The sequence below is a fragment of the Osmerus eperlanus genome, chromosome 22 (assembly GCF_963692335.1).
Source record: "Osmerus eperlanus chromosome 22, fOsmEpe2.1, whole genome shotgun sequence".
Lineage (NCBI taxonomy): Eukaryota > Metazoa > Chordata > Actinopteri > Osmeriformes > Osmeridae > Osmerus > Osmerus eperlanus.
The window spans coordinates 5788377-5808652 of NC_085039.1; the positions used below are offsets into that span (position 1 = coordinate 5788377).

The window sequence follows — 20276 nt, forward strand, 5'->3', positions numbered from 1 at the left end:
CCAGAAAAGGTCTAGAGAGGTTGTGGGACACCCAAAAAGGTTCTGTTGGCTTCTTGCATAGTGGTAAGTGGAAATATATGGTGACCCAAGGCCAAGAACACAAGGATATAAAACCAGAAGGTCCAAATATGACATCATCCCTACAGTGGACACTGAGAGTGGTGATAGTATGTGAGCTATGTGCTGGATTACAAACTCAGTAAGCACTGGGTAAGAAAATTTAATTGTGTTAGTCCCTCCACAGACTGTTGGAGCCTTTACTGAATGGGGTTGCGCAATGGCATAGAATATATTAAGCAATTTTTGCTTAATGTATTTTTCTCTCTCATAACCTTTTTGTTAAGTATATGATTAAATAAGAGCATTTTGGTGAATGACATGGAAGGTATCTCAGTGGTAAGAGGATTCTTCATTTGCAAGAGGACACCAACCTCTCGTCTTCCTCTGAAAAACATTTATATTAAGAAAAGCTCTAGGCACAAGAGCTAGCATCTAGTGTTCTCAACTTAACTCCAAATTTTGAAATACGGATACCAGAATATTTGATGGCATACGCAGCCTCTCACTCAAGGGTTCTCGTGTGAGAGTGCTGACGTACATTGCATTAATAATTTAACCCATGGATAAAACTGGGTAAGTGCGTCCAGCTTGTTACCACTTCAAAAGGCACATTTCTTCAACCTGCCTGACTTTTTGCACTGTGGCGATATGATAAAACAGAATTGTAGAGATAAACAGGTCAACGGCTGGTTAGGAGAACCAGTTCATCTACAGATTTGACAGACTAAAAAAACCTTGTAGTTTACTGTTAGAGTGGAAATGAATGAAACGTACTTGGTATCTAACCACATGTTAAAGTGAATGAGTAAGTAAGAGGTTTTCAACTTGTTCTCTGCTCTGACGGTTGGAAAGCTGAGAATTGCAGCCACTAAGGAAGACTAAAAATCGGCTTCTGGTGCCCATTGATGTTTAAGAAACTTAAATCAACGCGACCTCTTTAAAATATGTGTGGGCTGTGGTGTCAATGGGATCAGTTATTTATTTATAATTGTTTTTACTTGGGAACACCATCAACTAAAATCATCTCCACCGATATGGATACTGCATCCCCGCAAAAAACTGAAGGAAAAGCATAAAAAGTTACTCACCTCTCTACCCGTCAGGATATGCCGGGCCAACTTGACTTTAGCGAAGTTTCCTTTGCCGATAGTCTTGAGCAGCCGGTAGTTCCCAATGTGTGGCTGCTCCTCGGCTGTTGAAGCCACAGAGTTCCGACATCGGGGCAAGCTATGCCGACTCCCAGACTTGGCAGGTGGGGCTGGGGGCTCTGTGTATCCTTCCACGGATGTGTGCTGAAAGAAAGGCACATGGGGGGAAATGAGCAACATGCTTCTCTGACAGAGTTGTTGAGCAAAGACTTATATCTAGTAGGATGTGTGAGGCGGAGGTCACAACCCCTTTAGAAAATCTGACTGCTTGACTTACCATCCATGCATGCATTGTTGCCTTGGGAAACAAATGTAACAAAGTTCAATCTATCTAACAGTGACAAATGTACCACTGGCAAGAGTGCGACAGCCAAGGTTGTCATCATGTTGAATCCTTGTTTGGTTGACAGTGACTAAAAACCATCACAATAGCACTGCTCATACTTCAAAAACAGAGCCAAATCAATCAATACGACAAAATTGAGATTAGTATAATGTTCTGTTTTCTTTTTAGATGGATACCTAATGCGGTTTGCTTTTCTTATTAATTTTAACAGACGTTAGTGTCTCCCCTTCACCACCACCACCACGGGTCTTTTCACCAATATTAGATGTGCTGATGCACCATTTGACTGTTCAGCTAAAGGTGTCTTGTAAATGTCTTGACAACCCCCCAGAAAACACATTGACATGGTCCCAAGCCTTTTTCTAGAAAGCATCTTTAATTTGATGTAGGGCATTGATGACTACTACACTATTGCATTGTGATATTACATGGCTAAGTGTCATAAACTCTTACATTTACATTTTAGTCATTTAGCAGACGCTCTTATCCAGAGCGACTTACAGTAAGTACAGGGACATTCCCCCCGAAGCAAGTAGGGTGAAGTGCCTTGCCCAAGGACACAACGTCAATTGACACGGCCGGGAATCAAACTGGCAACCTTCAGATTACTAGCCCGACTCCCTCACCGCTCAGCCATCTGACTCCCACCCACTCTTACCACCCACAATTATGTAAAAGAGGGAACTGTGCGAAAGGCATAAATACATGGAGTAATAAAACCATGGCTATTGGAATACAATGTTAGGCCAACAATTTTCCAACAATATTTTGGAGTAGGGTGTGGAGACCTAGCCTGTCGCCTCAAGCCACATTTTGGGACTAAGGAACACGCTGAGGTAAATCTTTGTAATAAAACATGGTGTCTTTTTGGGGGGGGGCCGGGTGCCCCCTTGCTTTAAACACTCAGTAGTAACCGGATTAAATTTAGATTATGAGCCAGAAAGGAAAAGTGAGGAGGATAAACACAAGCTGTTAGCCATTAGCTGGTAGCATTAGCCTTGACATTGTTAGCATGTAGATGGAGAGAACAGTGGTGGGCAGAGCTCACAGGTTGCTTGGCGGATTGTTAAAGTGTTTCCCCTACCATTATATTAAGGGGGCGCCCCGCCCCCCCAACGGCGCACCCCGCCCCCCCAATGGCACCCCCCGCCCACCCTGGAAGGTCAAGTTAATTTTGTAAACTTTTTTTTTAAACATTTTTAATATAGCGCCAGATCACAAAATAAGTCATTTAAGGTTACCTTTCCTATAAAACAGCTATAGCTTGCTCCCCAGCCCCCCCCCCCCCCCCCCCAAAAAAAAAAAAACCTAGGGGAAACTGTTAACCCTCGTGCTGCCTTCGGGTCACATGACCCAAAGGTTCATAACGAACCATCGTTGTGTTTACCCAATTTTACCCAATACAAAAACAAATAAAAATAATTTTCTTTTAACCTTCGCAATGTGGGGGGTCTGAGACAGCCCAACGGTTAAAAGAAAATGCTTCACTTTGTTTTTGTATGCGGTAAAGTTGTCGCAATACGACGGTGGGTCACAATGACTGATGGGTCAGAACGACCCGAAGATAACACAAGGGTTAAATCTATTTTCTTTTTGTAGGGCCATAACTGGTAGATTTCGATGCGAGGACAGACAAAAAATACATTTTAGAATACATTAAATAAGTTTGAATGGCACATTTTTGTTGAAGAAAAAAAACTGTACAGTATATTGTGCAGGATATATTATGCTATAACAGGTTTGCTTGAGAGGAAATGAGAATTCAAACTACAAAACTACATTCAAAGATGTGGGCACACCATTTAATTACAAATAACAGCTGCCCATTTTAATTATCCCACCATGGTGACTCCCTTGACATTTGGCACCAAGAAATGCCCCACTCAGCAAAATTCCTTCAGCATCCTCCACCTACAGCAACCAAGCGCTGTCATTGCATCATGTTGTTCACAATCTTCCGTGCAGGTTGCTATAATGCAGATACATCTTGATCTACAAGATACAGTCTTGGTCACAAGTGTAAAGGGACATTGTTGAGTGACATAAGTGACTAACCATTGCTTTATTACAATTGCTGAAGTGTGTACAATTAACAGAATTCCAAATAATGAATTCTTACTACACTGTTTGATTTTAGTACACAGTAAAACCAACCATGACCGAGGCATATCATTTTTACCCCATTACATAACGTTCATTGTATCACTTTGCGACGTCTCTTTCCAAGTAAATAAAACACAGATGTTCAATGGAGACCTGAACAACCCATTAAGAGTGTACTAGCACACATTCAGGATGCACTGTACCCATGTTTCCATCCTGATAACGCAGACCTTCTTCACAGCAGTTGGATTTGGTCTGTGTTTGCCAGTGTTTTTAGCCATTCCCCATTTATTTCTGCTCAAGTTGCTTGCTCACGCTTGCATGGCCCCTTAAGCCGTAGCAACGGTGTCCTGTGTTTCTCAACAGAAGTCTTTTTTTAAGTTTCTCGTCTGCCACTCAACTGTCTGCCTTAATCCCTCAATGCGAAATAAATCTCTAAAGTGCTACCGCTTTGACCACTCCTAAACCTTCGACTTGCCTTATTTGATATCAAACCTGTACAGCCTGAGAACCAGTTGGCCAGTATTCAATTAGCTGAGGCTTTGTCTTAAATGAAATGTGAATTTATACATAGCTACAATGACATCATTAAAGTTCATAAAACGTAGGATCCATCTGCAGCTTCATTTAACATAATAACCCTCTGTATTTAATAATAAAAATACTGACAGATCAGCCAAATGTGTCACCGTCACTAAACTGCAGAGTTCAGGTTTTTTTTTTATTATGACACAATATTCTCATTTTCCCTGAACCAAGATTGACCTGTGTCTATTCAGCCATAAACTAAGTGTCTGTGTGTGTGTCTGTGTTTAAGCAAAAGGTGGGGAGTGGTGGAGGTAGGTCATTGAGAGAACAATGTCTGAATGAATGAACCAATGGCATGGACTAACTCTAGCTGTGGAGCCCACTTCCCTTTCACTGTCAGTATTGGTCCAGCACAAAGCATACGACAAAGAAGGGTTTGAATGTTAAGGAATTACCTCATAAATTCAACATCCATCTGCAGGGACTTGTCTACGGGAAGGTCATTTTGAGGCCACAGTCCAGGAGTAGTTTAGCTACTAGAGAAATGTGGGGGATGCATTTGAGTAGTACTTCATACATGGTTTCTTATGGTATAATTTTACTGCATGCTTCCTGATCAGAAAGGGATCCCCTCTAGTCTGTCAACAATACTCCCTCAGCTTCAAATCTGAACAGAAACTGAATTTAGAAAAAGGGGAAGTTGGAGAGGCAACAAAGGTTGAGTTGAATGCTATGAAAACAAAATCATTTCACCACTGCTTTAGGGTAATAGACACTTAAAATCAGAAATAATTGAGATTTCTTCCAAAGCTTTGAAACAAGAACCACTTTCAAACCTGTAAAGGTACCTTACATTTTACGTAATGTACAGAACCGATATTCTGAGGGGAAAAATTATTCCCATAAACATTGTTATGGGTATACCAAGAAAGTATCTTCTATGTGGACTCAACCCCATGGAGTAAAATGTTCAAGGAACTTGGTCAACTGCAATGCACTTGAAGGCAAACCTCCAATTGCAAAATGCTGTAGGTGCCAACAGGTGTGAGGATGTCACAAAAGCATGCCCGGTGGTGTCTGGCTTTGTGGTCCCACTGGTGAACTGTAAGGAATGACCCAAAACTGGTATGCATTATCTGCTCTTGGGCAGTGGCTGCAACAGCTGCATTCTGTTACTGCCTCAAGTATCAGGCCACTGCTATGGAACACTTATCACACATGGCATGCATTGGGCAACAAGCAAAACAAATGTACCCCAAGGGGAGAATCCTTGGTGTATTAGATGTTTTGGTCATTGCAGTGCACAGAACAGGGTAGAGGATATCTGGATCCCTCTTAATAACAATCTACGGTACTTTAAATGGTCTGGTCTTCAACCTACCCAGACGATCCCATGTTAGCCCGCTCCTCATCTCCCTTCACTGGCTACCCATCACGGCCCGTATCAGATTCAAGACCCTGGTACTGACCTTCCGAGCGGTGAACGGGACTGCACCCGACTACATCAAGTCTCTACTCCAGCATTACACCCCCACCCGCCACCTATGGTCTTCTTCTGACAACGGTCTGGTGGTCCCACCGCTCAAGAGCGCCCGGTCCCAACACAAGCTCTTCTCCTATCTGGCCCCCCACTGGTGGAATCAAATCCCCACCTCCATCAGAGACACTGACTGTCTCCCCACCTTCAAGAAAAGGCTTAAGACGCACTTGTTCAAGAAGTACAACGGTACTTAGGAATGATTTGCTGGACCTGATGCTAGTTTCCTCCAGGATTACAATGACTCTTATTGAGAGACTTGTTGCTCTTGTTGGTTAGTTGTAACGGATTTAGATTCTTGTACTCGCTGTGAAATATTTTACTGTTGATTGCTTTTCATAAGAGCTGCATGCTCTTGGTTCTTCCCTTTGGCACTTATTTTGTTTTTCACAATGTATGCTTCATGTTTTGGCTGCCCGCAATGTTTGGGGCCATCTCATTGTTATGATTAGTGACCTATGCACTTTTGTAAAGCTCTCTCTTGGAAGTCGCCTTGGATAAAAGCGTCTACTAAATGCATAAATGAAAATGTTTAAATGCAATTCTCAAGTCTGGGTTTTTGCACAAATTATGAAAGGCAATGAGGTACTGAGATGTATGAGGTGATTTGCTTCAATTAAGGTCAGCACTGATAATACAATGTGCCGTTTCTGAAATAAGCCTTAGTTCTACCACTGGCTACAAGCTACCTTTGGATTTGCCACTTCCAAGTCTAATGGCTTTTTTTCCCCTCTCCATGTGTAGACTATTGGGACATAAAGGTACTGTACAGATTTTAAATAAACCTTTTCTCCATTACAGGAAAAGGGGGTACTGAGATCCTTTTTGCCTCCCAAACACTGAGGTGGGGGCTGATGTGTTCGTTTTAAGAAATGCATTGTGTTGCATTCGTAGCAATGTCACCCTTTAATGATTAATTCATTCTAAGGGGCCTGTTCTGTGTAAGCCACACTGTGTGAGTGTAATTCAATATGAAAGGACCTGTAGGAAAACTAGCGAGTCACAAACAGCCAAGGTTAGAAAATCAAGTTGGACACACTGAAGGAACTTTTCACTTCAGCTCTTTCTGCACGCTTCCCGAGGGAGATTTCTACAACGCTTTTAATAATGAGTGACTGTGCTGTTCAGCCTGGGAAACTGGTAAAGTGGTAGACGGTGGCTAAGGCAGCACACACAAAAGTTTGGCTTTCCAAATTCGATTGTGCTACTCCTGGACGAAAACGCCAAACATGTAAACAATGAAATGACAAACCTTTTCACCTTCGGACTGCATTTAACATTTACATAACGCTTGGTTACACCAGTGACAATTATTCTGGAAGAGTCTTGCCTGGTCCTGTGAGCAAAAGTGTATTTGGTTTGCTTTTTATTGGAGGAAGCATCAGGAACAATATATATATATATTTATATGGAATGCTAGTGGTGTATCTTCGCTGTTCATATATTATTATGAACAGCGAAGACACACCACTAGCATTCCCACGTTAGTATGACAATGAGCATACTGCTAGGACACAGCATTCCAGAAAGGTACATTAGCCCACCCCCCTCGTCCGCCTCTTCAAAAGCCTCACTCCTTTCTCAGACCCCTTGATGCTGTTACGCAATTGTTTGGGCCGGTGAAAGGCCAAGCAGTGATATGGTAGGCTTGAGTGGGCTCCTCTCTTCCCCTCTCTTTCTGTGTGTTTAGCCAGTCATTCTCTTTCACTCTCAGTTTCTTTTATGGCAGACAGCTAACTGCTGGTTGTTTGCAGCTCCGAGGCTCTTATAGTGCACTGCCTGTGGCAACAATGGCCAGGCTTGCGTCAGCAGAGACCAAGATAGGCGCTCTTAGACCACAAAACACACGCTGCCATCCACATGCCAAAATGATGGTAAAATACAACCTGTTCTCCCTGAGGCTTACACTTTTCTTGTCGATTACCACGGTGTCTGGTGAGATCAAAGCCTACATTCATGCACACAGTGCAATATTTTGCCACATTCATGAAATTGTGATGCACCCCAAAACGATGAGCACTTGCTCTTTCAGACACATACATCAACTCTGAATGTACATATTTAATGAGGTTGTGTTCCTTCACAAGCACATTATACTTTTTGGAATGTGGTGCTGGATATAAACTTGGCAAGAGCAAACAAGCTTAAACTGTATTGATTAAATATAGTACCCCTAGAATATATTTAATCCTAGGACTTTGCCGAAGCCAGTTACAATGTTTAGGAACATATTACTCAGAGCTACAGCATTTCCTTGCATTCCAGTTCACGCTAATGTCCCCTTAATGAGAAGACCCAAACTTTCCTGCGTACCCTCACCTGTGAATCCAATTGCACATTGTGACACCACAGAGCAAATTGGCCTGATTTGTCCAATAAAAACTGGAATAATTAGCTTGACATTGTATTGCTAAACTTAATACCAGAGCCAATGATTTACCAGTTTCTTGTTCAGCATTCACTTAACTGGATTGTAATAGAATCCATCCATTCACTGTAGATAAGAGTAAAGGACCCAGTTCTGTCAATTTGCATTGTCTTAAAATAACCTTAGGCAATATTTTAGTTCCGTAAAACAGCCAAAGCAAACTCACTCTTCTGAAACCAAAACAAATAACGTCAGATTCTGGCCAGAAAATCAACTTCCAGTTGAACATGAATGACAGCACCATCACTTAGCCAACGGTATCACCAACAACGAATAGGCCTGGTACTTACTGATACTTATTTGAATAGAGAAATGTTGTGTTAATACCAGTTTAACAATCTGTCAGTAAATTGCATAAAAAAGCACTATAGCATGAATCTCCTTAGGTTAATAACACCGCGGGAGCTGGAGTTTAGTAGGCCTACCCATAGTCAACTGACTCTTTACAATGGTTCACTCTACACTGTCATCCTTTAGATGATAATCGTGCCAGGCATGATGAGAAGGCTCACTGAGCTCGATTTCTTCCCGCACGTACCATGATCTCAAAGTTGAGTCACAGCTTCTGAACTCTGCGTGCAATAGGGCAGCACATTGACTTAAAAGACGCCGTTAACTGCAGCAATATATTGCGCTCAATATAAAATGTTACTAGTTACTGGCCTTTTTAACTTCACATGATATGATACATTGATACGATTAACTTCCGCGCATCGGAGCCACCTAGCCTATCTGAATTAGAACAGTTTCTGATTCGGCTATCGTTTCCATAAATGGATGCCGACAGCGTCAGAAGGCAACACAAGCTCTCATTCAAAGCCTATCCCCCTACAAATCGTACTTATATTGACAACTCATACATGTGTGTATGCATTTTTTTGTGTGTGTTCACCATTGTATATAGAATAGGCGAATTATAGTGTACAATAGGTAGGCTATAGTTAGGTTTCAACAGCTATCAAGCTAATTCCACATCGCACCGGTAGATCGCTGGTTATTGGAAGCCGATGGTGCCTTTTTCTTGGTAACTCGTACGTCAATACAAACACAAGGGAAACAAAACACATCGTCGTTCTTTTAAATGATAACAGTCGATAAGTAACAATACAATCGAGTAGTTTACTTACATTCTCTGTATCGCGCTCATTCACGGTGGGCAATGGCGTTCGGGTCGACATTTTGTGTTTACAGGCCGCTAAGCAAAGCACCGAGCTTGGCACTCAGAGCAGCGCAATGAGAGGAGATATTAATTTCCGTCCTAATTACACCACCCGCATTTCCAAACAGACTGTCCAAACCGTTGCATTCCAGACTAGAACATATTCGCATCCAGTCCACCTTGGAGCCAACGAAAGGCGCCTATGCTGGTTGATGCGCCCCCGGGTGTGAAGCAAGCGAGTGTAGCTGACTGAGAGAAAGGAGAGGAGTATGCATGAAGCAGAGAATCCAGCATTGATCCACCCCAGATATACAGAGACTAGGACTTCGAAAGGTGTAGTAAAAGCATAATTTCGACAGGAGCATCCGTTGTCTCAACAGAGCACACATATGGCTGTGCAATGCCTAAAGTGCGAGTTTGTTTCAAATTCGTGAAAGATTCAAATGTATATTTCTCCGCAATGCTTTAAAAGCTGGGCAGCGATTAACAACGCCAGGTGGCGAGAGAGGGAGCAAGCAAGCAAGATCAAGGGAGGGAGGGTTTTTCCCATTAAGTATTTAAGAATTGTTATGACGTCTTTGTAGAGTGGTACGTTTTTACAACCTTCATGTGTTATGTTTATATGTAGCCTAATAAAAATGGTCTTGAGTATGACGATGAATATTAAAAAGTAGCCTAAATATTCCAAGTTGGCAATTTAACAAAAAAAAAATACTTAGCTGATATGCTTACCCAGAATTGCTTATATTTACACAAAAGTGCTAATATTTAATTGCCAATAGGAAGTCCTGAGCTCGGATCAATCGGTAGGCTATGTAACATTACAAATGACTCGGCGTTAATGTTAACATATAGCCTATGTTAGGCCACCATCTAGCGTTTAAAAATGTATATTTGGCTACAGAGGCCTATACCGTTTGGAAACCAGTCATCACTATTGAATCGATTTGGATCATTACATGTTACAAACACCATCAAACATTCACAAATGGATTTATAATTATTTTCATCTGTTTAGTACATCATTTGCATCCAGAAAGCATTAAAAAAAATGTCTGTCATAAGTAGCCTACGTTTCTGAAACAACAAAACATTATTCAATTCATTGTGAAGGTGGGTATTTGCCTTTATAGACTTAAGAGAAAACCAAAATAATAAAAGTAAACTTAAAAAGACATCCATCAAAATACCACACTACATTGACCATGACCAATAGTAGGCAAATTATTACACTTGGTTGAATAACTGTACTAACAAAGTCCATTAATACTCCACGGATCATTTCTTCGACACTGGTTTGTCTCAAATGTTAACAATGCTATTTAAATGGATTTAATATACCCTGACAAGAGTTTTAAGCCATGAAAAACTGTAATCAAATGGACATAATTATTGCTACTCAAGTATTACATGTAAACTGATGGAAAAAATGTTGATTTATTCATATTTCCTCATGCAAACAGGTTTGTAGGTTGTGCAAAGAAAATTGAGCATTCAATTATAATTTTCCAGTTCCATATCCCTTGTGACAAAAACATTGTAATTTTGTGAATCAACATTGAACACTTTTTGCATAGCCAACAGTTTATCCAATTCATCAGCAGACACACTGAGTTCCCTTGGGACTGTTAACATGGACAACTATATTACACATGTCCAGATACATACATGGATTATACATTTTAACTTTGTACAAGATCCCAAATGGTGGGCCAATATTAAGTATACAGTATGTGTATAATGTTCTCAAGGGAGACGGGTGACGTAATCATCATACCCTAAGGCTGCCATTCCAGGACTCCCTGGAAGGAAACATTGTTGAGTAGACTAATCTGGTCATTTCGATTGTAACTTGAGCTTCAAGATCTTTGAGAGAAAGCCACCCAGGGAAAACACTGTATCCAAGGTGAAAACCACGGTCATTCCAAGACATTGGAGAGCCTGTAGCTCTTTCAGGATGTCGAATGAGGAGTGGTTGAGGTGCTGCTGCCTCTTTCTAACATCTGAGGTCAAAAGGCGGATCACTGGTTGTCCAAAATCCTCCAAAGGAATCAGACAGTATATCGGTACAAGGAAAAATATTAATTTTTCGTCCACACTAACATTCCCACCCATGTCTCTGGCCCTCTTCAACTTTCCAATAGCCTCATTTATGTTATCTTTCAAACACTCAAGCACTTGCCGCCTGGTTGTTAACTGTTTGTCCAGCCTATTGTTAGTAACGGTAAGTGGTGTTGTAGTCGCCAATTTTGAGTAAACAATAGTGTTCACAATCAGATTTTGGTAAAACTCTAGTGACTCCACAGCATTTTCCAGGTCTTCCAAAGCACCAGTGATGTAGTTGCTGTCTTTTCTCTTCAAAGTATTAAGGGCACGGTTGTACAGAGCAATAGCCACCCAGCATCGGTCTTCTTGCATGGCTTTGGTGTATGAATCTGAACTCTCTGAAAGGTTATCACTGCTACGGAGAGCATTTCCAAACAGGACATAATGGTGAGTTATTGATGTCGGGGCCAGTCTGTTGTCTAGTCTTTGCTTAGCTTTTTGCATGTCTGTTTGCAACTTTGTCTTTAAATCTTCAGTTGAATCTTTTTCATTAAAGCTCATCAACAACCACATCCCCCATGTCTCATTCAGTGAGGACACCAGTGATCCATGCAATTTAGAATCGTTGTAAGTGGTGTGAACATCTTCTAGCAGTTTGACATAATCAGAAAATAGCTCTTCCTTCTTTAGAAGTTTTGGGACATGATTTTTCAAGTACTGATATAATTTATTTGACACCACAATATCTCTGGACTTTTTTGCCATGTTTATCTGGAAAGTCCCAGCTCGGGTCGAATTGTATTGCATGACGTGATCCTCTTCCTCCTTTTGAATTAAGGAACACAGTTGGGTCATTATGTTTTTCAGGGTTTCTGACATATGATTGGTACAGATGATGAGTTGTGAGGAACCAGGATTTCCCTGCCTCCCAGTGCGACCAAAAGCCTGTTTCTCCACTCTAGCATTTTCTGGCAGGAAGGTTTGTAATACGAACATACCTCCAGCATTGTTCACTTCATTACTAACCTTTAGGTCAGTACCACGACCAGCCAGATTTGTTGCTACAATTACATCCCCAGCTTTCAAGTTTTGTTTAGTGACTGATGTATTGTCCTTGTTGTTGTTAGTGTAGGGCTTTATATTTGGGACGTTGGGACCAAGTGCCGCGCAGAAAGCTTCGGCTCTGTTGATGGTCTCACAGATGACCAAAACAGCTCTGGGACTCCTGTAAGATGTTGGAATGATTTGTGACTCAACAACACTGCAGATCTTCTGTTTCCATTCCTCCTCATCACCTGTGACCAGTCCCTCAATTTCGAAGAGCTTTCGTCGTTTGAAAGTTGGTATTTCACAGGTTTTTATTCCAGTGTAGAGTTTCTGTAAGGTTTCAATCTCCAATTGGTTTCCCAAAGTGCCTGTGATTCCATACAGCTGACCTTGGTACTTCTGGAACAAACCTACATTGGACATGAAGTTTGTGATAACAGACATGTTGCTCATCTTGGTCTCATGTTTCAGTTCCAGAAACTGCTGAACTCCATCGGACCATTTCATGTTGTTCTCGACCACACCAGTACAACTGTAGTCCACAGGAACTATTTCATCTCCCTCCAGGATGTACTCATGGCCCAGTGTCATTGTTTTGGCATGAAATGCATTTTCAATCCATACCCTTAGTTTGCTGTTGATTAGTTCTCGAAGGAACCCAGGAATATAGCAGGTTATTATATTCTGGTTTATGTTACATGGTGTGAATGTCAAGTTGGCTTTGATAATCTCCTCTGCAGTGATGAAGACAGTCTCCATGTTAGAATGCATATAACCACAGAATCCTGAATTTACATATAGAAATGGAACTCTTTGTTTGTCGTTTTCACCACCTTGCTCTCTTGTGTTTAATTCTTCCAATTCCCCTTTATCATTCTTGATATGCAGCGCAAAGTGACAAGATGGGAATGTGTTCTCCACTGTTTCCATGAACTTTGCCAACAGGTGGGCATCAACATTTTTTATTTTTGTAAGTAAAACTTCGTCATCTGAATTTCTCCTTAGGTCCGCGACAGATCCTTTTGGAATTGTACCTATATCCTCCGCCATCTGGAAGATGGTGAACTTGTCAAAATCTCCATCAACATGAATGTGCTTAAGAATGACATGAAAGAATGTGGTGAAGGGCCCTACTGTTATCTCTGAGCCCTCATGATGGTACTGATTCACTATGGACCATATCAATGCCCATAGAGAATTAAGATGTTGCATTGTAGGCATTTCACTGCTCAGGTATACCATCTGAAGGCCCTTGTCTAACATTAAGGAGTCCACCTCATCCACGATTGCACAATCAAAATGCCTTTCCCCTCTCACCCCCTCCCTCTGGAAGTCATGCCTCAAGTAGTCTCCAGCAAAACTCTGGGCGGAGCCATAGACAACTTTACTCTTGTAACATCTCTTCAAGGCGTCAGGTTCAGCCTTTTTGGTGTTGCAGTCCACTGTTATTTTGAGCTTTTTATAAAAGTGATGCCATTCTTCCAAGTCACGCTCTGCGAGCACTGATGAACTAGACAGAATGTCTACATTGTGTCCTTTTCTGGCTCGATAAGCAGCAAACATAGCTACAATGCATGACTTTCCTTCTCCAGTGCCAACTTGGATTAGCCAACCAGATTCAGACAAAGCCAGTAGACACCAGCTAACCATCTGAGTTAAACGAGGTTCCCATTTTTTTGTTGTTTTCACTGCTTTGCACAGTTCAGATAATATCTTTTTAAGGCCATCTGGGTCTGGCCCACTGGGTGCTGAGGGGCATTTGTGGACAGATGACACTATGTCTTTTACCTTGTGTAAAACACTTTCATCCGTTTGATTTAAAGGTTGCTGACGAATTTCCTCAAAGATTTCTTCAATATCTTTTTCTATTTGTGATAAACGTTCGAGAGCTGAGCTAATATCATCATCAGATTTGTATTTGTCATTGATCAGTTCAGTGATTGTCTTTCCTTCCTCAACTTTCAGTTGTGGAGTAATATAGTTTATCTGAATGGAATGCAGTACTGTTTTCATCCACAACTGGGCATTTACTCTGTCTTCTTTCTTCTCTATTCGCTTAAAAAGCACCTTTAACAGATTAGTTGCATTTTCTGCACTCCACTGGATATTTTTGACCAAAGCTTTCACCAGTTCATGGATATCACTGTCATTTTCAAATGAACAGGAATTTAATGTTTCATCCAAAAGGTTTGGGGAAGGAATAGCAATTATGACCGATGCCATATTTCAGGTCAAGTCTATAATAGAAAACAAAATAGAAAATTGATAATTGAGCATGTTTTAAAAATGTATGTCCATGCAACAATCGCATCAATAATGACCTATACACAAGCCATGAACTACTGATCAAAGTATGCAGGCTCAAGTGTCGGAAATGAAACCTTTACTATAAAAATTATAATGTATTCTGAGTAAATGAAGGCCAGTCTCTCATCCTCTCACAAGAGAGAAGCATTGTCAAAAAACCTCTCAATGATGAAAGCTCTCGAGGACCGCACACACCTTGAACAGGAAGTGTATGTACTGTACATAATGGTTTGTTCACTTGCCATAATTCTATGATATAAATATATTACCAGTTGAGTCTTAGTATAAAAGTAACACATTTAATTATCCAAAATAATGTCGTTTTGGCACAAGGCAAACATTTAGAATAGATTAATAAAGATAAAAATGAAATGTTTATAAGACAATGAGTTTTCCAAAAGCTTAATCAAATATGGTCCTAATCATACTTACTTCATAGATAAGCAAGAAGAGACCAAGTGTTGGAGAGGAGTGTGCAAAGCAAGCTTGACAGGTACAATGGAAACTTGCAGGCTAGTTGTCTTCTTTATTAAGAGGGTAGACATTGTCATGAAATTCTTTTGTTATCTGCAAACATTTTCACTTTTGTTTTTCCTCTTCTTGTAAATGTCACAGTTTAAAATAGATAGGTTGCAGGACCAGTTCAATTCCATAAGTGAATGTATAAGAAAATAACATTATTCATCCATTTCATTATTCTTATTTGGACCACTATCAACTGTTGAACAATAACAGTCTATATATCTATTTGTATGCACATATATTGTGCATACAAATCACAACTCAAAAACTCAGAAACTGGGGTGACAGGTCATCAAATCATATATACATGTTACAGAGTGTACAAAACATTTAAACTCATTACATTAAGATTTACAACTCATTACTTCTAGCTGTCTCAAGCCTTGTTTGCACATATGAGTAATAAAACAAATAATGCACTAAGGTGTGTCCAATGTTTGTCTTAAGACATATCCTTGTTCAGTGTTGATAAAATTCCCCAGCCAGCTGTGTTTTTCCATACTTGAGCATGTATCACATTTGTAAGACTGCCTGTCCAAGATAACAGTGGAAGTGAAACCTTGAATTAGTGGTATTATGGGCAACACTATTACCTACCATGTAACTACATATCAATACCTATAGTAAAAACAATGCCAGTAAATAGAAATTGCTATGTAATTAATTGGTATTAAGTGATAGCAGTATAGATTATAACACAAGTATTAACAGGCACAGCATGGGGTATGGATGTACAGGGTAGGTGGTGGTTGTTGCAAATAGGCAGCTGAAAGGTGTGTTTCCAAAACAATATCAATAAGGAGTCAGGTGGCTGAGCGGTTAGGGAAGAGGGCTAGTAATCTGAAGGTTGCCAGTTCGATGCCCGGCTGTGTCAAATGACGTTGTGTCCTTGGGCAAGGCACTTCACCCTACTTGCCTCGGGGAAATGTCCCTGTACTTACTGTAAGTCGCTCTGGATAAGAGCGTCTGCTAAATGACTAAATGTAAATGCAATATTAACATCCACTTACCCTTGAAAGACCTTCGACATACCAATTTTCACTTGTAAAAACTTGAACAGCAACTACACTGCAGTCCCTATGCAACGACAATGTTGTTTTTCTAGGTATTGCCATGTAGTTGCATCTCAGTTATTGTAAATCTTGAAGTGTTCCCGTATTTTGAGCTGATACTAACTAAAGGTGAATATATTGGTGTTTTAAATAAAACAAACTTCCATCAAATTTTTGGGGGGCAACGTAGCGCTTGTAGTCCATGGTACTGGAGTTTGCTACCAGCGTTACAGGTGTCACGTGTCGGTGTTGTCTCCCTTTTCTGGGTTCAATTTCTAGCCCCTCTGATTTACTAGCTAGCTATGGCACCAACAAGTTTATTTTACAATGAATCTATTTACACCTAAAAAAAAATATCACACACCACACCGTTTTCATACAAAAATTACATTTATTAGCCAAACCATGGCAACAATATTTGTTTTCATAAACATACTTAAAATAGAACCAATACAAATGTTTCTTACAATTTTGTTGAGCCAAATTAAGATGAATAGTTCAAGAATTCAAGTTAAATCAATTTTATATAAAAAACAGCAACAAATTTGATATAAAGTCCTTCATTGACCAGGCACTTGAACAAAACTTCCAAAATGTCACCTCAGGTTAATTTTACTAAAATGTCTTGCCACTTATGTTAGCCACATTTCCTGTTGTCTCATAAAAAGTGTATAAAATACCTAGCACATGGAAAATGTATATCAAAGAAACATGGTACCTTTATGTACAGTAAATATAAAGTATAAAAAACTGAACCTTGAACATAAATTAGCAGGTTCTTGATATAATCCTTCTACATAACAAACATTAGTTTAGTCAGTGCATGCTTTAAGCATGATTACAAAGGAAAATAGATAAGGTCTATAACTTTGGCCTCTAGATGTAGAGGACTGGGTGTCTCCCAGTTTACATTGGCACATATTCTGATGTTCTCAGCTCACATTCAGTTTCACTTTACCAATCAGTCTGGCTTTTCTCCTTCAGCCAAATGTCCCTTGCACTTGTGTGGTTTTATGACAAATCATATATTTTTTCTGATGGTCCAAAACTGAAACCGAAATAACTCCAAACGCTTTCTGTGACCACACGCATTGACTGACACAATTTTCAGAAAAAGGCCTTACTAAGTAAAGTGAAGATAAAGGGTGAGCGTAGCCATCAGACTGGTTTGCCAGGCCACAGATGGAAGCCTGGAATTCTTTTTTTTTTTTTTTTTATAAAAAAAAAGAAAAGGCATTGTAACTTTCTCAAAACGGTGGCTAAGATTGTAAGACAAAAGGAAAGTGATATTCACACATTATAGGAGTGTAACAAAACGTGTTTCTGAGTAGGTTGCCTTACCTACAATATTTAACAAACAAAGCCACAAAAATGTATTAAGTACCTGGGCCCCAAAACAGTACTTCTGGTTGGTTCATATACATATTTATTCATTCACCGATCCGGCTGACAAGACAGGTAGCAGGTGCGTTCAAACAATTCACTGACCTATGGTATATTGTTTTAAACAGGTTACAGATTATCTCCCTTCCAGCCCCAATTTACAGTTTGAAATGTTTTGGAAATATTGTTTTGATGCATGCAGAACAGGGTCTGTGAAAAGTTTGAATGAAATTCAGTTGGTTGTTTCCTGGTCCCAAAAATCTTGGTGGGCAATGATGCATTTCTCCAGCAAGAGGTAGAACCTTCACGGCCCAGACTGGGTTGATTGAATCCTCCACGGCCCCGTGAGTTGCAGACACATTTTTATTGCTGCCAAACATTTATTTTTATCGCCCAGATTAACTCAGCTTTTGAATAAAATGTATTGGATAAGGCAATAAGGCTTCAGAAATCAATCATCAATAAACTGTCTTTGTAATCCTCAAGGGGACGATTTGAGTCACCCAATTAAAATTCAGATATCGTCTGGAAAAGCCTTGAATGAAAGTCCATGAGTGTGTAGCGAGATAAGTGAAGTCACAGAAACACACACACACACACACACACACACTCAAATACACAAACATACAAGCAGACGTTCATTACAGACACACTGATGCACACTATCGCCACACGCAGAACATCACACGTCTAGTACTTTAGTCCACAATCAGGTCGCTTCCGCAATCACAGATAAACATATCAGACATAAACAACAATTCTATGTAAAACATTACCTTTCACACAGGTGTCCCTATTAGGAAATGAATACATTTGTAGGAACACACCAACCTTCTTTGTCTCTCACACACACACACACTGTCAGACTCTGGACTCTGTCTTATTTCCTGGGGGTGTATCCCATGTCACACCTTGCTCTCGGAGGGCAGCTCGCAGAGGGTTCCCACGATGTCGCTGAAGCAGGGCCGGTCCTTGGGGCTGGGCGCCCAGCAGCGTACCATGAGCTTGTACACTCGGGAGGGGCAGCCCTGGGGCAGAGGCAGCTTTCCTTTGGCCTCTCTCAGCTCTGGAGGCATGGGGATAGGGGGGATGGGTAGAGGGAGCGAGGGAGTATCGCAGCAGGGTGGAGAGAGAAAGAGAAACAGAGAGAGAAGAAAGAGACGGACAGAGAGGAGACAGATGAGGAGAAAAAAAAGGTGAACAGAGAGCGAGAGACAAATAGAGAGACATGGACGGAGAGGGGAGATGTGAGCAGACACATACAAATTCTTCAGAAATACAATTCACAGAAAAAAAAAAGAAGCATAATACACATTCATATTAAACCCCAGTCGTCCTTCGGTCACCACCAAGTCCATATGTAACAGAAAAGCACATCCATGGCCTCCACGCTTACCTTCGAGGACCTTGTCGTCAGCCAGCGCGGCGTGGGGCATCTCTCCCAGGCTGAACACCTCCCACATGAGCACGCCAAAGGACCACACGTCCGTCTTGGTGGAGTAGTCATCCTCGAAGACTGCTTCGGCCGGAAGCCAGCGCAGCGGGATCCAGGCCTGGCGGTAGTGATAGTACTCGCTGTGGAAGAAGGAAGGAAGGACACATACACACAAAAGGACTATTACGACAAGTTTGTGTACTAAGACACATCCACATGTAGGACAAGCGAAACACCTTCCTCTATGCAGGCTATCTTCGATATCTTTGCAATCCATAGCAAAACTTCTGCAACTGGTACCATTCAATAGGCATGTGGTCGACTTGCCAATAGGTGGCACCGTGGCAGCAATGTTTTTCAGACCAGGGGCCTATTCCATAAAGAACGCTCAAAAAAGCTGGGATTGAAGTCCCAAACATGACTTGAATTAACCTAACAAGTCAGCCAGGGCTAAAGCGGTGCAATAAAGGCCAATTCTAGTTAACGTCATCCGATTCATTCTAGTCAGATTCAAGAAGTCAAGATAATTGCGGATGCACCATATTCTTAAGCAGCCCGAGAGTTCGAACATCGATCATATTGATCCACAACAGCAAAACACAATATTCAAGACCACGTGACTTCTTCCTGAAAGAACGTTCTCTTTAAGCCGCGTACTTTGACAGCTCATCTACCACTTCATCAAAATAAAATGACATAGCATGATTGACATGAACGATAGGCTACGCAGGCCGAGGTCCTTTTTTAGATAGACCTTTACTTCATTGATAATAAAAAAAAAACTAAAACATACACCCTCTAAACACATCTAAATTGACTTTTTGACATTGTTTTAAATAAATACTAACCAATACATTATCCAGTAGCCTTTTAATGCGTTTTTTGTTGTTGTTAATTAGTTTTGCAATTGAAGGCAACTGTTAACCACTGCTACGCTGACGACACGCAGCTGTACCTGTCGTTCCCCCCGACCGATCCGGGGATCTCAGCTAGGATTGAGGCCTGCCTCACAGACATCTCCGCCTGGATGACCGAGCACCACCTCCAGCTGAACCTCGCCAAAACAGAACTTCTCATCATCCCGGCTAAACCCTCCATCTCCCACGATCTCTCAATCACCCTGGGATCTGCGATGGTGACCCCTTCATCCTCTGCCAGGAACCTTGGGGTTACCA

The 20276-nt window shown here is 41.0% G+C and overlaps 3 protein-coding genes across 6 annotated transcripts in view; all 3 read right to left on the minus strand.

The window, feature by feature from the left end:
* Window positions 1–9789, minus strand: part of mark1 (MAP/microtubule affinity-regulating kinase 1) — a 36661-nt gene extending 26872 nt beyond the window's left edge. For 2 of the 4 annotated variants that reach the window (XM_062448595.1, XM_062448596.1), the window contains exons 1-2: window positions 9278–9788; window positions 1149–1352 (exon numbers count right to left, since the gene is read on the minus strand). In XM_062448595.1, coding sequence (XP_062304579.1) covers window positions 1149–1352; window positions 9278–9328 — 255 coding nt within the window. In that variant the 5' untranslated portion in view covers window positions 9329–9788. Of the gene's footprint in view, window positions 1–1148; window positions 1353–9277 lie in introns of all 4 variants that reach the window. The other 2 variants (XM_062448594.1, XM_062448597.1) reach the window with 2 other exon arrangements.
* A 509-nt stretch (window positions 9790–10298) lies between these two features.
* On the minus strand, window positions 10299–15215 carry LOC134008997 (protein translocase subunit SecA-like). Its single transcript, XM_062448620.1, has 2 exons — window positions 15142–15215; window positions 10299–14639 (listed from the first exon to the last, which is right to left on the minus strand). Exon 2 carries the CDS (start codon window positions 14623–14625, stop codon window positions 11146–11148), a length of 3480 nt encoding a protein of 1159 aa, XP_062304604.1. The 5' UTR covers window positions 14626–14639; window positions 15142–15215; the 3' UTR covers window positions 10299–11145.
* Window positions 15216–17415: 2200 nt separating this feature from the next.
* ptk7a (protein tyrosine kinase 7a) overlaps window positions 17416–20276 on the minus strand; it is a 28042-nt gene continuing 25181 nt past the window's right edge. Inside the window, exons 19-20 of the mRNA XM_062448178.1 lie at window positions 19063–19241; window positions 17416–18732 (exon numbers count right to left, since the gene is read on the minus strand). Coding sequence (XP_062304162.1) covers window positions 18572–18732; window positions 19063–19241 — 340 coding nt within the window. The 3' untranslated portion in view covers window positions 17416–18571. The remainder of the gene's footprint in view (window positions 18733–19062; window positions 19242–20276) is intronic.